At 36.2% G+C, this 17,654-nt stretch overlaps 1 protein-coding gene across 1 annotated transcript in view; it reads right to left on the reverse strand.

Moving 5' to 3' along the window:
- Positions 1–17,654, reverse strand: part of ncana (neurocan a) — an 86,715-nt gene that overhangs the window by 57,312 nt on the left and 11,749 nt on the right. Inside the window, exon 2 of the mRNA XM_077222114.1 lies at positions 7,134–7,201. Coding sequence (XP_077078229.1) covers positions 7,134–7,200 — 67 coding nt within the window. The 5' untranslated portion in view covers position 7,201. The remainder of the gene's footprint in view (positions 1–7,133; positions 7,202–17,654) is intronic.

A 17,654-nucleotide genomic window follows, 5' to 3' on the forward strand; every position in this document is an offset into this window, starting at 1 on the left:
TCAATTGCAGCTCCTTCATTTCATATGGATTTAAGGATGAGTGTATATCCCAGAGTTTGAATAATGATATACAGTAAGTGATGAAAGCTCAAATCTGCATTTAGATGGATTCGATTCTCCCTCCGCGGGTTTGTCTTTGTGCAAAAACCAAGCAATTTTCTTAACTCATTAGCGTATGTGTTAATTTCACCAAAACATGTCTGATTCACCACGAAACTAAAAAAAAAAAGAATCATATTTTACATAAATAATTTTTTTTTTAATTTACAGGAGTATAAATGAAAGGCAACAAAACAAATACTTCAAAGATATAAATGCCATTTAAATATATACATTTTATTATATCTTCAACATTGTATTATTTATTAAATGTAATTGCATATTTGATTGAATATTTTAATTAATTGCATTTGATTGCATGATAAAAGTAAAATTTGTAATTCATTTCAGAATAATCAATTTTTATAAATTAATTTTAAATTATATATGTTTAGTTTTATTAGTAATATGTCATATATGAGTATATTAGACATGATATATCAATTTTTTATTAGTAAATAAGTAAATTGAAGGCATATGACTTAGTCTATAATTACTGATCATTTAGATAATTTTATCATTATCGTTATTACAAGAATTTTTTTTATATATATATATATATATATAAACACAATCACACACATATACAGTATATACAGTATATGTGTGTTTTATATTTTGGGGTGAAAGAAGAGCTGGATATGCTGTTCACAAGTTTCACCCATATTGCAAACATGAGAATACAGCCCATAATCACATTTACACACTTCCACAAAATCAAGCTCGCTAGTGGCTTTCATAAATAAGATTCCATCAGACACAGTAGCTGACACACACACACACACACACACACACACACACACACACACACACACGCTCCCAGAGGGGGGTTACAGATTAATGCATTAACTGAATAACCTTTCCCAGCTCCACACACAAATAAACACAGCAGCACCTGCAGTAGTTTACACTTCTCAGCCCTCATCATCCGTAACCATGGCAACCGCTGCTGGGTAACCAGGAGCGACGGGAGGACGGCGTTTGCTCGCTCGCTCGGCTCGATACGCTAAATCTGATGCATTCGCCAGCCGTCCAAACACTCAGCTGTAACAACACAAAGCACTGCTGATCCGCTGCACCTCCACTTACAGGACCAATGCAGATCCTGAGACAAAACCATGTCCATCAGTGTTCAGGACCAGAAACTCACACTAAAAACTCTTTTACATTCATTGAAATAAAATATAAATATTACATGAAAAAAAAATCAGTTGGGAGCTAATATTAAAGGCCTTAAAATACATGAGAAAAGTTTAACGTGAAATACTAAAATGGCTAAAACTGAAATAAATATAAATGAAAGCTAAATAAAAATATTAAAAACCTAATAAAAATGTACAAATGTAAATAAAAATGACTAAAATTAAACGTACTATAATAGTATTAAAGATAACAGAAATATTTCAACAACAAAACATGAAACGTACTATAATAGTATTAACGTTAAACAGAAATATAGAAAAAGAAAGAAAAGGCATTTAACAAAATTACCTAAACTAAAAATTAAAGGTAATTCCAAATATTAATAAATACTACAATAGCATTAAAGCTAAATATAAATGGCAAATAACTGAAGTAAACATATTAAAATATACATTAAAAAAGTGACTAAAACTGAAATAAATATAAATTAAAGCTAAATAAAAATAAAATAAATAAAATTTACAAATGCACATAAAAATGACTAAAACTTAAACTAAAATTAAAAGTACTATAATAGTATTAAAGTTAAACAGAAATATATCCAAAGCATGTAACAAAATGACTAAAATTAAAATGTAAACTGAAAATATAAAAATAAAAGGTATATCCAAATATGAATAAACAATATAATAGTATTAAAGTTAAAAAAAAATATTAAAAAAATAATAATTAAAATGACAAAAGCAAATGCTATAACAAAATTACAAAAAATTAGACAAAACAATTAGGGGTGTAACGATATTAGAAACCGAAACGAAGAACCGCGATACAGAACCCACGTTTCGAATCGCGATACTCTCATGGCGTACCGAACACGCCCCGCCCCCTGCTACCCCGGCCCCGCCCAGCCCGGCTCATTTGACCTGTAATGTTTACACCAGTTGTTCCCAAACTGTGGTCCGCGGACCACTAGTGGTCCGTGAGGGTACTGCAGGTGGTCCGTGGAAAGGCAAAATAAAATGTAAAATAATATTTTTTACCTTAAGTAAAAAGAATATGTAGGCCTATATTGATATAAAATTTAAATTAAATTGTCAGGTTATTGCGGGATTACTAAAATAGGCTAGTGGTGCTCGGCCGTGACGTTCAAGTTCAGTGCCGTTAGAACCACAACATGGATCGGTGGATAGCAACAGGTTCTCTGAAGAGGAAAGCGGCAGAGGCAAATATTTTGCCATTATATAAAATATTTGTCTGATTATAATTTCACCAACAGTAATTCTGGATTGCCTCCACCAAACAAGTAAATAGGAAATAAGCAAATCAGAACACTTCAAGCCAAAACAGCAGTATGCGCGCAAGCGTGAAACGCTAGTGTTTCTTCCTGCTGCGTATCTTTTACTGGGGTCTCCAACACGTCGCTCGATTGGAGGTAGCTCGTCAAGGGACCGTTCACATATCGTGTCTTTTGCGCTCTCAAGTTCATTATTTCATGTAGGCGCGCGGCGCAGCGAGATGAAAACACCTCAACTTTTCATAATGCCGCAAACGCACCGCAGTTCATGTGACAAAAACAAACAAATCAGCTTCATCCTTTCCGTAAACATTGAAAGCTCAGTCAATGAAGAATGTAAGAATGCACGTGCACCCAAACACTACGGGTTTTTTTCTCTTCTCCGTAAATTAATCTTGTAGCAGAGCTACAGCAAGCGTTTTTCGGTGGTGGAAATCTATTAGCTACTAAGCACAACTAAGTTGTGGAGAGCGCGCATAGCAACGACAGACGGCACGGGAAAATCGGACCGAATTTTACTATTAGCTAATAATAAAAGATATCTAATGTGCATCGATGTAAATGTCATGTTTTTTGACTCATTCTTTTTATAAAAATGATTTAAAGGCTGAAATATGTGAGGTTTATCTTTTTATAAAACCTTTTTTTGTGAAAAATGATTTAAAGGCTGAAATATGTGAGGTTTATCTTTTTATAAAACCTTTTTTGTTAAAACTTTATTTGAATTTCATTTTACTATGTGCCTATAGGGGTGGCAGGGGTTGGCGGCAATGTAAGTATCTGGATATTTGCCGCGGGGCGAGGGCTTCGATTACCTCTCTCTTTTTTGACCATACATGTTTGCATCCCTGAAATGAACTTGATTATGCCCTCGGGCGCTTGAGTAAATAAATAAATTAAATCTGTGGCAGCCGTTGTGTGCAGTAAACTTTCTTTTAACAAGCTGTTGTAGTACTGATGTGATGACCAGTTATAGTTTTAATGTTAGTAAGCCTATTTAGAGGTGCGGATTAATTCAGGAAGGACTGTGTGTAGATATATTTTATCATGTGTATTAGGCTATGAGGTGGTCCGTGAAAATTCTTGATTACAAATAGTGGTCCACACACACAAAAAGTTTGAAAACCCCTGGTTTACACAACGAATTCAGTTTTGTAGCCTAACCACCATTAACACCAAATAGCAAGCTCCGTGTTTTGTTACTTTCGATAATATGCAAGGTGTAATCTTCAAATTCTGACTATTTGATCACAAAAATCAAACAATAAATGCCGTTTTGGCGCTCTTTGATGTGGCGTGACAGATCGCTGTACTAGCTCCTCATTTCAAGTGGCAGCGCGAGTAAACGCGATCATCTCTTCCTCAGTTACAGAATAAACATCAATGGACTCCTGAAGGTATGTTGAAAAATACAGTATACTTACTGAAAGGCATCATAACTCGTGTAATCGCTCAATCAGTGTTTCAGCAGCGGAAAGACGTCAATAAAACTGCGTAGATTGTCACTAGCATTATATTTACCTCAGCAGGCTAGCGATTCAGTGTCCACAACTTGTTGGTTCCTAGAGAAATGAACTCCTGCACTAAATAAATGCACTATATTATCCTATATATTATATTTTACCTAACCTGTTAATTACATCTTGATTATTTAATGTAGGCTACGTTTGAAATATCTTCCATGAAAATGACAGCAACTGTGTAAATTATTATATTTCAATAACAAATTAGAGTAAAGTTAATGCAAAAACTGCCTTATGTTCAGTTTACATGTTTTTATACAATGTGTTGAGTGTGGATTATTATATCTAAACAAATAAATAGCATCTGAATTTAGGCTCTGTTGTTAACCTTTAATGTTATAGTAATGTGCGGCTCCCTATATAGTTTACAGCATTAGCAGATTTTTAATCCTTGCAAAACGTTTAATTGTAATTGAATTAATTTAAAGACAAAGACACCATTTTTTCATTAAACCACTGTTTAAATTTTTTTTTAGCTTTCTAAACCGAACCGAGACGTCAAAACCGTGGGAAAACCGAACCGTCAGTTTTGTGTATCGTTACACCCCTATAAAAAATATAAAAAAGGTAATTACAAATATTGATAAATACAATAATAGTATATAGAATGCAGGATGAACTAGGAAAGGCTGATTAAAGGGATAGTTCACACAATAATCAAAATTATCCCATGATTTACTTACTCTCAAACCATTCTAGATGTATAAGACATTCTTCTTTCAGCCGAACACAATCTGAGTTATATTAAATAATATCCAAGCTTTATAATGGGAGTGAATGGTACCTGAGTTTTGGAAGCCCAAAAAGTGCATGCATCCATCATAAAAGTAATCCATAAAAGGTTAATAAAGGCCTTCTGAAGCAAAGCCATGCGTTTTTGTAAGAAAAATTTCCATATTTTTAACTTTAGAAACTATAATCACTGGCAGCCGGTAACAGATATTATATGATATTAAATATTATATTAATATTTAATATAATTCTGATTGTGTTTAGTTGCAAGGAGAAAGTCATACACCTAGTATACGGCTTGAGGGTGAGTAAATTATGGGAAAATTTTCATTTTTTATTTCAGCTGCAAAGAAGCACCAATAAAAACTTCACAATATTTGCCTTTTCTGTGCATTTTTAAACTTATTTTGGAAGGTTATTCGCGTGTTCATTTTATGGCAAAGGTTTATCGCTTTAAGTCAGCAGTTTTTACATTTAACTCACAGCCTAACACTCTCAGTAAATAGCAGCAAGCTCTTCTCATATATCCTGAGGTCTGATCTAAAGAGAGCCGGTCTGAATGTACCGGGTCGTAAATCGTCCTGGCAGGAGGGAGTGATTTCCCATCATCCTTTAGAACGGCCACCCATCGCTAAAGAGCCAGTGAAACTGAAGCAGCCAGTGAAAACATTTGGCCTAAGAAGCATTTTGTGTTCGCTCACGCTCACAGTCACACACACACACACACACACACACACACACACACACACACACACACACACACACACACACACACACACACACACACACACACACACACACACGTTACGTGTGCTCAGGCCATATATTTATATAAATATATGGCCTGAGAACACGTAACAAATGTTTATATATATATGTATATTTGTAGGCATCACATTCGCATGAATTTAAAGTCCCCCTGTGGTGAAAATCCAGCTTTTAATGTTGTTTATATGTCTATGTGGTGTTTTTAATATGCTTTTTATAAGACAAAACATGTGTAAATTCATAAGTCGACAGCATTGCTGAGTATTTTCTGCTTAAAACTGCAGTGAACCAAAGACAGTCTCAAAAACACGGTTTGAAATCGCTGGTGTTTCTGACGTCACAAACTACCTTGTAACCAATCAGATCAACGTGTGATCGTCAATGAGTGGATCTATGTGCTGAGTGATTGGAGGCGGGGCTCATTTGCATATTCATACAACCGTGTATACTAAATGAGGCAAGGGTGTCGATTACATTCAAGATATTTCAAAAAAAAAACCTTAAAATATCTTGAAAGGAAAAAACATTTAAATGTGTAATTTTGGTGATCAAAGATGAGTTTTAAGGGATAAAATTATTGACTACAGGTGGAAGTCATACTTATTAGTGAATATGTGTTCCCCATAATAAAGTGTTACCAACAGTTTAGTATGACTAAAATGATAAGTTTTTATTGACCACAACAATCAACTAAAACTCAGGACAAGGTTGACAAGATATGACAAAACTAACAAGGGCATTTGACTCAGGACTGAGACTAAGACTGCACAAAAGTAACACTAGATCGTGGTTTAAATGATCAGATCATAAAAAGTTTTAAAACACCTCTATTCAGTGTTGAACACTCAATGTTAATCTCAGTGGATAACGGGGTCTTCAAGAGATATTTTAGCCAAAATGATCGTTCTGTCATCATTAACACTTCCTGTCGTTCCAAACCTGTGTGACTTTCTTCTTCGCAACGTATAAAAAAAAGTCCAAACAACATTGGACCCCAATGACTTTCATTGCATGAACAAAAACACAACATTTTTCAAAATATATTTTTATGTTGTGCTGAAAAAAGTAGGGATGCACAATATAACGGTCCCGATATCGTTATCAGCCGATATGTTAATGTTTATATGAATTGTATAAATATTATCTAATATAAATTATATCTAAAATTTGGATTTAGATTTATCAGACAATATATTAATTATTGGCATTCAAATATAAAGAATTATCGGTTATCGGTATCAGCCGATATATGTTAATTTTTATATAAATTATATAAATATTATATAATATAATATAAAATATATATAAAAATTTGGATTTAGATTTATCAGACGATATATCGGTTATCAGCTTTCAAATATAAATAATTATCGATTATCGGTATCGGACAAAATTTTCATATCGGTGCATCCCTAGAAAAAAATAAAGTCTTACAGGTTTATGACTTGTGCATCTGTTGACGTCATGTTGTTTTTGAATACGAGAACATGTTCTGTGTGAGCGGCCCATTACTTGTGTGTGGCCCTATTTTGTCTTGAATGTTTTTGAGAGAGAAAGAGTGAACCAGAACTCACCACAGCCGGCTGAAAACACCAGCAGAACCGACAGAGCCTGCAGCCCACCAGCACTCACACGCAACATCCTGAGACATAGAGAAAACAAACACAGAGAAGAGAACAATGAGAATCATAAAAACAACACTGGCTGCGTCTCAATTCCCACAGCTAAACTACGCACTAAAAGCATGTACTTCACTGACAATGGGAAAGTAAACTCCTTTGAGTGTGTACTAAAACATTAGTACAGCATCTGGGCAGATTATCATGCCATAAAACCTTGTCTGAATCCGAAACCGAAAAATGCCTGAATTGACAGTGCTCATAAAAGTTTAAGCAAATAGTACCTACTATTTCCGGAAGTGTTTCTGAAGTGTGCATTCGGTGGATATATCCTTTACTATACCTTTACTATCCCATGAGGCCACGGGAGAGGATTTATGAATGACAGAGAACTGACGCTGGTAGGTCACATGATAATGACATTATGACAGATGTAGTACATCCGGATTATATTCTTACTACACACATTCATACTATAAAGAACATACTTTTTTAGTGTTCGTTAAGGAAGCACTTCTTTAAAATAAGTACCTACTCAAAAAGGTATGCTATTTCGGACGCAGCCCTTACCAGTGCATTGTATTAGAAACATAAATTTGGACTATGGTTAACATGAAATGTTTGATTTTGTCCTTTAAAATGGTTCTCCACCCTTCTTCTAACACAAATAACGATACTTAAATACACTAAATGTGCTGACAATCAAACAAACCCTGACCTATCCTTCACGCACATGCACAGAAAAAAAACATAATGCACTAATATTTGAAAAATATACACAAAAGAAACACAACAATCAGTGAAGTCATCACACACACACAGCATGCGGATTGGAAATGACAAACAGAGGTTTATTAGACAGACTGTGTGTCCTTTATAAAGGAGATGAGAATATGAATATTAATGCCGTGGCAGAGTGCTGGTAAGGAACTTTTTTTTTTGTAATCCAGCACTAGCCAACCGTCAGACACACCAACAAAACACTCTCCGAATAGTAATAAGCCGCTTCATCCTTTCATTGTTTTACTGAACTTCTCCTCTCTCTCTCTCTCTCTCTCTCTCTCTCTCTCTCTCTCTGTGGGTGGTCTGTCTTTTAGTATCCTTCACGCCGTCTCTAATCCTGCTCAGACAGGAAATGTCTGGCTTCTGTATAATTGCTCTGTAGTCCGTCTCTTTTAAGTGTAATGAAACACGGATACAAACATTAATAATCATCTCTCACACAACAGCACAAACTAGTAGCGGCAAAGAACACCACAGTAAATGCTTAGCAACACCTTAACAACCACTCAAAACACCCAAATAATCAGCTAACATCTCCCTAGCACCACCCAGCAAATGCCCTAATGACCCAGAACCCTTAGTAACTGCTTAGCAACACCCTAGAGATCACACAGAACCCTTAACAATCCCCTAGCAATGCACTAGTAACCACCAGAAGTAACTGCTAATCAACACATTAGAACCCTCAATAACCCCTTAGTAATACACTAATAAACCAAGAACACCCTAGTACCCTAGCAACCAACCAGAGCCCCCTATAAATCCCATAACAAATCCCAGGTACCCATCCATAACCCCAGTTAACTTAGCAACGCCCTAGTGACCCCTCCCTGACCCCCCCCTAGCAATGCCTTATTAACCACCCAGAATTCCATAGTAAGTAAGCAACTCCCTAGCAAACATCTAAAACTCCATAACAACCAACTAGGAATGTTCTAGTAGCCCCCAGAACACTATAGTGACTTCTAAGCAACATCCTAGCAACAGCTTAACCGCCTAAAAATACCATACAAACTATCCAGTACCACCTAGTAACTTAGTAACAACACCCTAGATACCAGCCAGAACCCCTAGCAATCACCTAACAATACCCTAGTAAATATTCAGAACTACCAAGTAACTTAGCAACACCATAGCTACCACCCAGAACCACTGGCAACCACTTAGCAACACCCTAATGACCACCCAGAACCACCAGTAACTGCTTAGCAACACCCTAGGGACCACCCAGAACCCCAATAACAACTACCTAGCAATGCCCTAAGCAACTCCCTAGAAAACATCTAAAACTCCCTAACAACCACCAGCAATGTCCTAGTCACCACCTAAAATACCATAGTAACTGCTAATCAACATTCTAGAAACAGCATAACCACCTAACAATACCCTTGTAACTATCCAGTACAACCTAGTAACTCAGCAACACCCTAACTACCACCCAGAACCCTCTTTCAACCATCTATCAATACCCTAGTAACTATCCTTAACCCCCTAGTATCTCAGCAACACCCTAGCAACCACCCAGAACATCCTAGTAACTGCTAATCAACACCCTAGCGACCAACCAGAACCCCCTAACAACCACCTAGCAACACCCTAATGACCACCAAGAACCCTCTAGTAACTGTTAATAAACACCCTAGCAACCAACCAGAACCCCCTAACAACCACCTAGCAACACCCTAGTGACCACCTAGAACCTCCTAACAATCCCCTAGCAATGCCCTAGTAACCACGCAGAATGCCCTAGTAACTAATCAACTCCCTACCAGAAAACATCTAAAACTCCCTAACAACCTCCTAGCAATGTCCTAGTCACCACCTAAAACACCATAGTAAATGCTTAGCAACATCCTAGCAACAGCATAACCACCTAACAATACCCTAACTACCCTGAACCCCCTAGTATCTCAGCAACACCCAATCGACCACCCAGAACACCCTAGAAACTGCTAATCAACACCCTAGCGACCACCGAGAACCCCCTAGTAACTGTTAATAAACACCCTAGCGACCAACCAGAACCCCATAACAACCACCTAGCAATAACCTAATGACCACCCAGATCCTTCTTGTAGCCACTAATCAACAACCCTAGTTACCACCCAGAACACCTGCAAAGCAACACCCTAGCGACCACCCAGAACATCTGCTAAGCAACACCCTAGCGACCACCCAGAACATCTGCTAAGCAACACCCTAGCGACCACCCAGAACATCTGCTAAGCAACACCCTAGCGACCACCCAGAACATCTGCTAAGCAACACCCTAGCGACCACCCAAAACACCCAAACCAACGAATTAGCTAAGGAAAGCTGTCTGGCTCACTCAACTCAACATCATGGAGTTGTAACAACTGAGCATGAGGAGGCCTCAGCAGGTTCACGAGTGTGTGTGAATCTGGTGTCAGTGTGAAGTGGTCGCATGCGGCGAGGACTCGCTCCCTGATCTCTCCCAGCTGGTACCAGCATCCCGACACTCTGCCAACAGCTCACACACACACACACACTCTGCCAACAGCTCACACACACACACACACACTCTGCTACCAGCACCTCCACAGGGAAACATGGAGAGAGAGAGGGCGAGAATATGTGCCAGCTTATGCCTACAGAATCCACCCAGCATTTAACATCCAAACACAACCAGATAGAGTGAAAGACGCAAATAAAAGAGGGATTGAAGACTTATTTACAGGCATGGGAAGGTCGTGCACCGGCTCAGCTTGAACATTGAAACGTCAGATGAGTTTCTGAGCGAGTGAACATCTATTCCTTTGACTGTAAACTCAGACTCGCTGCAAGCCGTTTAGCATTACAATTCCTGAAAGATTCAGCAGCGTTTTTGTCTGAGGTGATTTACCTCGCATCGGTTAGCTGCTATTTACAGCGGTAACTAGAGACACAGAGGCGATTCAAGAGCGAGACTTTAACCAATAAAAGAATAACTTTAACTTTATTCTAGAGCTGCTGTAAAGCCAAAACAATCTCTGTTACTTTAATTTCTTATTATCACTGTAAAGCTGCTTTGAAACAATCTATATTTTTAAAATCGCTTTATAAATGAAGGTTGCCTTGTCCAATAATGATACTGGAACGACAGCATTTCTGATAAGCAAACGGCGAGCACAACTGTGTGTTTATGGGACGTATCAAAGCGGGAAAGTGGCCTGTAGTCTGTTTGTTTACTGACCGTTTCATGCACTAATACAGCGAGCACACGGGTTTCTTATCAGCCTGACTGGAAATAAACCCGTGTTTACAAGGTTGATACGGCAAAGAAGAACTAAACACTGGATTTCCACTATGAGTAGATGGAAAAATCTATATAACATATATATTTATCTGGTATGAAAACAATGAGGGAACAGCTTTAAAACTAAAGTCACACATTTACACTAAATACAACCTATATATATATATATATATATATATATATATATATATATATATATATATATATATTAGTGCTGGGCAACGATTAATCACAATTAATCGCATCCAAAATGAAAGTTTGTGTTTACATAATATATGTGTGTGTACTGTGTATAATCATTTTGTATATATATATATATATATATATATATATATATATATATATATATACACACACACACATGCATGTCCTGTATATGTTTAATAAAAATGTGTTATTTATATATAAAATATTTATATATACAGTATATATACAGTATTTATTTACATGCAATTGTTTCTTAAATAAATACATGCATGTGTGTGTATTTATATAGCCTATACAAAATAATTATACACTGCACACACACATATATTATGTAAACACAAACTTTTATTTTGGATGAAATTAATCGCGATTAATCATTGCCCGGCACTAATATATATAGAATAATATACTACCATTCATTGTTTTTAAAAAGAAATTAAAACTTGAATTCATTAAGGACACATTAAATTGATCAAAAGTTACTGTAAATACATTTATAATGTTACAAAAGATTCTATTTGAAATAAATGCTGTTCTTTTGAACGTTCTTTTCATCAAAGAATCATGAACAAAAAAGTACTGTATCACAAAAATATGAAATAGCACAATCGTTTTCAACAACGATAATAAATGTTTCTTGAGAAATCATCATATTATAGTGATTTCTGAAGGATCATGTGACACTGAAGACTGGAGTAATGATGCTGAAAATTCAGCTTTGATCACAGGAATAAATTACACTCTACTATATATTCACATAGAAAACAGTTCTTTTAAATTGTAATAATATTTCACAATATTACTTTTTTCTACCGTATTTTTGATCAAAGAAATGCAGCCTTGGTGATCAGAAGAGACAAAAGCGTTATAAAAATCTTATTCCCCCCAAAGATTTTAACTGCGTTTTTCACAGCTAATCGTCACTGACATATGTTACTATAGCGCTGGTACACACATTGTTTGTGTGTGTGTGTGTGTGTGTGTGTGTGTGTGTGTGTGTGTGTGTGTGTTTGCTTGTGTGAGTGTGTATGCGTGTGTGATTGCGAGTGTGTGTGTTTCCGTGTATTAGTGTGTGATTTCGAGTGTGTGTGTGTCTATGTATATATGAGAGAGTGTGTGAGTGCGTTATTTCTCTTTTTATTTCTACTGTGGGATTTTAAGATACCTGAGCTGTAATAAAGCAACATCTAAGCAAAAAAAAAAGATAAAAGCATCTGAGTGACAGCTTGCTAACCAAGTTATATGTCAGACTTACAAAGATATCAGTTATATTTAGTCTGAAATGTCAGTTGAGTCACTTTATGTGATTATAAATGCAATGAGCGTGTATTGTTTTGTTTTTTGAGCCGTCTTCATCTGCATCTCATGAAGAAGAATGGAAAGGAACTTTAAAAATGAGTCCGAGTGAATGAAATCAATATATAATGTGACATTTTAAATAGAGTATAACAAACAAAAATCACAGTGACTTTTAGTTTTAACATTTATATTGCAACCTTCATAATCTAGAAAACTGTGGAAAGCTATATGAAATTCATCCACATAAATACTTTGATGAAACGATGAATATATATTAAAAAAAATATCCTACATTGATGTAGGATTTACTTTGAAAACTTTTCTCTCAGAAATTTCACAATTAATTACAAAGAAATGTCAAGTAACACTGAGTTAAATGTGAAATTTTGAAGTAGAAATACTGATAGGGAGATTCTTGTAAAACGACCCCTATTAATCTTTGTTTTATTTACATCTTAAAAAAGATTTTTTTACAGTGCAATGCAAATTCTACAAAAAGACTCCTGCAAAGTAAATCCGACAAGTGGTGTGTTGATGTAAGAAGTTTTAAAACATGCAAATGCGAGTTAAAGAGGTCCTATTATGCTTTTTTCCTTGTTCATCTTTGTTTAGCGTGTGATGTTGCAGTTTGAGCTCTGAGTTCTTCTCTATATCAGTGTCAGTGTTTCTGAACTCCTGAAACGCCTCCATTATAGTCTTGAGTTTCTCCCGGGAACAAACACGTCACTATATTCCTCATTATAATAATAATTGATACGCAGAATAAAGGGGCGGGGCCTGGTCGAGCTAGTTAGTAGTGTGTTGAAACTGGCGGATATGAAAAGGGGCGGGACATTTCCCAAACACACTCGAAGCGCCTGACCAATCACAACACACTGCTACAGCCGACCAATCAGAGCACAGTGTGCTTTTCAGGAGGAGGGGCTTCATAGAGACAGGAAGTAAACAAAGCGTTACCAAGGGGTTAATCCATCAGCCGGAAGTTGAAGCCTCGCGGGAGCCGCCATTGTAGCAGACCTTCACCTGCTGTTAGCATTACATTCACTCCCATTCATTTTGGCATCACTTCGACAGCGAATAACTTTACATCTGAGGCGCCCAAAGACTTAATTGATCCATTGTTTATTTCTAAAGAAACACGACAATGTATAAAAGGCTCCATTACTTTGTATTTTATGTTATGGCCCCCTAGAAGCCGTTTTTGTAGAAATAGGCTAACGATTGCGTCATAACCACGCGACTATCTGTCGCACAGTAGAGAAATTACCGTATAGACAGGAGGAGAAGCTCGCAGGCAATCTTTTACTGTCTATGAGGCAATCAGGGGACATAGAGGCATAAAGTCAAGGGAGAAGCCCATAAATATAGAGTCCACAAAAGCAACGGGACAAAATATTTCAACAACGATTTTGAGGAACTGGAAATAATTCTGTATGTGGCACAGCTACTAGAACATTTACAACTGTCAGACAGGCTCACGTCACATCTACGCCGTCAAGCTCAGTTTGAGCCTGCGCAGTCGCTCAGCCATCAGGAAGTGAGTGCTTCTAATGGGCTTCACTTTTCTCTGATGAAATCGAGGGGGTCGCTGTGTCCATTTCTTTTACTGTCTATGAGCGTTACTGACAGACTGGGAAGAGAGGAGCCGCAACAATGGAGAATATGAGGAAAATAATCAACATTCAAGCAGGAAAACCTGTTCCAGTAGAGCCTGAAAACTGTGTGTGACTTTATAAAAGGGCATAATAGGTCTTCTTCAAAGCTGAAAATGAAAAAGGCCTTTAGTTAGTTTGAGTTTGAGGTCGGACACGACTGACAGTTTCTCAAGTCCCTCACCATCATGAATCAAACACTGCTTTAACACAATCCAATGCTCAGACTAGTTAAACCCTCATCAGCCAAAGCCTGAGCGTCTTTGTCAAGTGAATTTAAACCCAAAGGCTTTGCATTTCTAATATTTGTGAAGGATTCAGTGGCTCTTAATTCCACTTGGCATTTTCTGATTAAATCAGGTTCTGTTTTCCAGTCCTCCGCTTCTACATCCAAAACACCCACAGCTCAAACCCAGCGCCAGCGGCTCCCTCCCCGCGTGACTTCATCAAAGTGAGACGCGGCTGACAATGATGCGGTCAGGCGTCTGCGGCTGGTGTGTGTGTGTGTGTGTGTGTGTCGGCTGCAGTAATTGGCTGTTGCTGCTGCTTCTTGCTGTTGATGTTTGGCTGGTTTTCGTGAGTCGAGACTCAGTGTCGAATGTCTGAAGGAATGAGGACAGATGTGAGGACTCGAGTTATGAAATCAGCAGAGTAAATCATAAAGCTGGATGATTAATCGCTCAAAGATCATGATCTCGATTCAAACATGCACATGATCTTATTCCTAAATGACAATGATTCGTCTGTGTCTATTAAACCTTTGACAATCAAACCATTATGAAACAGTCTTTTCAACCACACAATATCATTATTTCAATATTTCAATAACATTATGTTACAAATTTAAAAAAAATCACAGAAGTACTGAGATAAAAGTATATAGTTCGGATAATAAACACTGATCTCTACGGAAGCATCAAAATAGAGTAAATCACCTTCAAATAACGATTAATTACATCGTTACACCAGTAGGTGGCGACAAGTGAGTGTTAAAAATGTGTTTGTCATTGAATCATTCAAGAGATTCGTTCAAAAACGCTGATTCATCCAGTAATAAAACAAGTGAAGGATTTATAAGAGTCATTGAATCATTTATTCAACCTGATTTTTTAAACAATTCATTCAGATTCATTAAAAATGTTAAATAGAACGGAGCAATTTACATTTTGTTAGAACCTCTAGTAAATTACATTTTATTTTGTTTAGTTTGTTGAGAATCATCTGAGAATCGCGATCTGTTTGAAACAAAAAGAAATTGTGATTCTGAATTTATCCAGAATCACTAGTTAATCATGAAATCTAAAATCTAAAATTCAGACCAAATGAAACCACTCTATAAACTCTAAAAAAAATTACTGAAACTATTTTGCCTATTTCGATGTTTTTAATTTACGTATTAATTTTATTTATTCACTAAAGCACACTTTGTAACTGTTTGGTGCTTCACCTCTTTAATATCCTTCTTATATTTAATTCAATTCATTCAAAAGTATCAATAAAAATAGTTCAATCCAGAGTTATAATTATAAACAAAAACTGAAATAAAAAAATATTTTTCCTTAATATAAAAATAAAATATATATAAAAAATTAAAAATATATATAAATAAAGCTGAACTAAATTAAAATATAAATATTAGACCCTAAATGAAAATCAGAAATGTTGCTTTGGCAAATAAATGAAATAAAATGATTTTAAGTTGAAGTACTAAAATGAGTAAAACTGAAATATAAATAAATGAAAGCTTAATAAAAATATTTTTTAAAAACTTGTTAAAATATGTTTAAAAAAAATACATTACAAAATGACTTAAACTAATATTAAAATGAAAACTGAAAACATAATTACTATGATAGCATAAACATATTATTAAAATAAGTGCTTCAGTCTCTATAAAAGGGAATTTATTTACACAATAATTCTTTATGGTGTATTTTTATGCATTTTAGAATATTGCATATTTAGTATACATAATTAATGCATAGATGTAAATATGCATAAAAATAAACAAAATACATAGTAAACAAAAATATTGCATGTTGCATTTTTTGCATATTAGATTATTACATACTCAGCATAGCAACATGCTAATGCTATTTGCGCTGCCTATACAGTAGATGGCCTCATATCGGTCACTAAGTAATGCACATCACTGTGAGCGCAGCCGTGACGAGCACAGATTCACTGATGTGCTCAAAGACTTTCGCTCTGATGTTTTCAGCCTCTGTGTAATTCTAATGGACTTGTGCAGCTCATCAGCACATCTGAGAGAAGATAATGAGAGATAATGACAGATAATGAGCATTTCTCTGCACTCGAATGCCTCTGCAGACTGAAAGAGGGACGGAGATATTACAACAACAAATAACCTCTAACACAACACAACTCAGGAGGTTTCAGAGTCAAAATGCCATCGAACTCTCCAGAGTCAAACTACATTTTCATATAGACCTTTAGACGACGCACTAACACATATGCTAACACGCATGCATTTCCCATTCCATCTGTTTATCACAAACAGCCTCTGTTTGCAGTTGTCTCACTCAGACAGACAGAGAGAAAGTGTTTCTGATCTCACATGCCCACACACATCCGAATGAAGTGTCTCTCCAAATCAAACCAGTTAAAATCTAATCTGGTTCTGGAGGAGCACTGACATTTACATGCAGGAAAGTCTGTGGGAGACAAAACCACCCGTGAGAAAGACAAACCACACATCTCACACATATCACCAGGGCTTAACATTCACTGTGGCTAGTGGTTTTCCAAAGTTATGAGCCACTCAGTATTTCCCTGGCCACAATTTTGACATCGATACCAACATCGAAAATCTGTCATATAGATATTTTTAATATTATCTCATAATTTGGCAGCTGTTATATTAGGCTGCTGTCCCTTTAAGACCTGACGCACGGATCCATTATACTGTTTTATATAGCCGATATACTTCTACACATAAATGTGGGTGTTTGCGCACAGAATCTGCAGGAATGAGTAAAACTATGCTCAATACGCGTAATCCCTAAATCGGGATGATATCGGCCGATATAGATATGATGGCCGATATATCATGCATCCCTTGCATAAACTTAAAAAAACAATTGGAAATTAGAAATGTTGCTTTTTGGCAACTAAGTGAGTTTAAGCTGAGGTACTAAAACTAGTAAAGTACATAACAAAACTATCAAAACTTTAACTAAAATTTAAATGAAAACTGGAAATATAAAATAAAACTTAACTTTAAATATTAATAAACACTACAATTGTCACGTAACGTGG

Source organism: Siphateles boraxobius, unplaced genomic scaffold (genome assembly GCF_051911475.1).
Source record: "Siphateles boraxobius isolate OS27281-9 unplaced genomic scaffold, OSU_SipBor_1 86, whole genome shotgun sequence".
In the NCBI taxonomy this organism is placed as follows: Eukaryota; Metazoa; Chordata; class Actinopteri; order Cypriniformes; family Leuciscidae; genus Siphateles; species Siphateles boraxobius.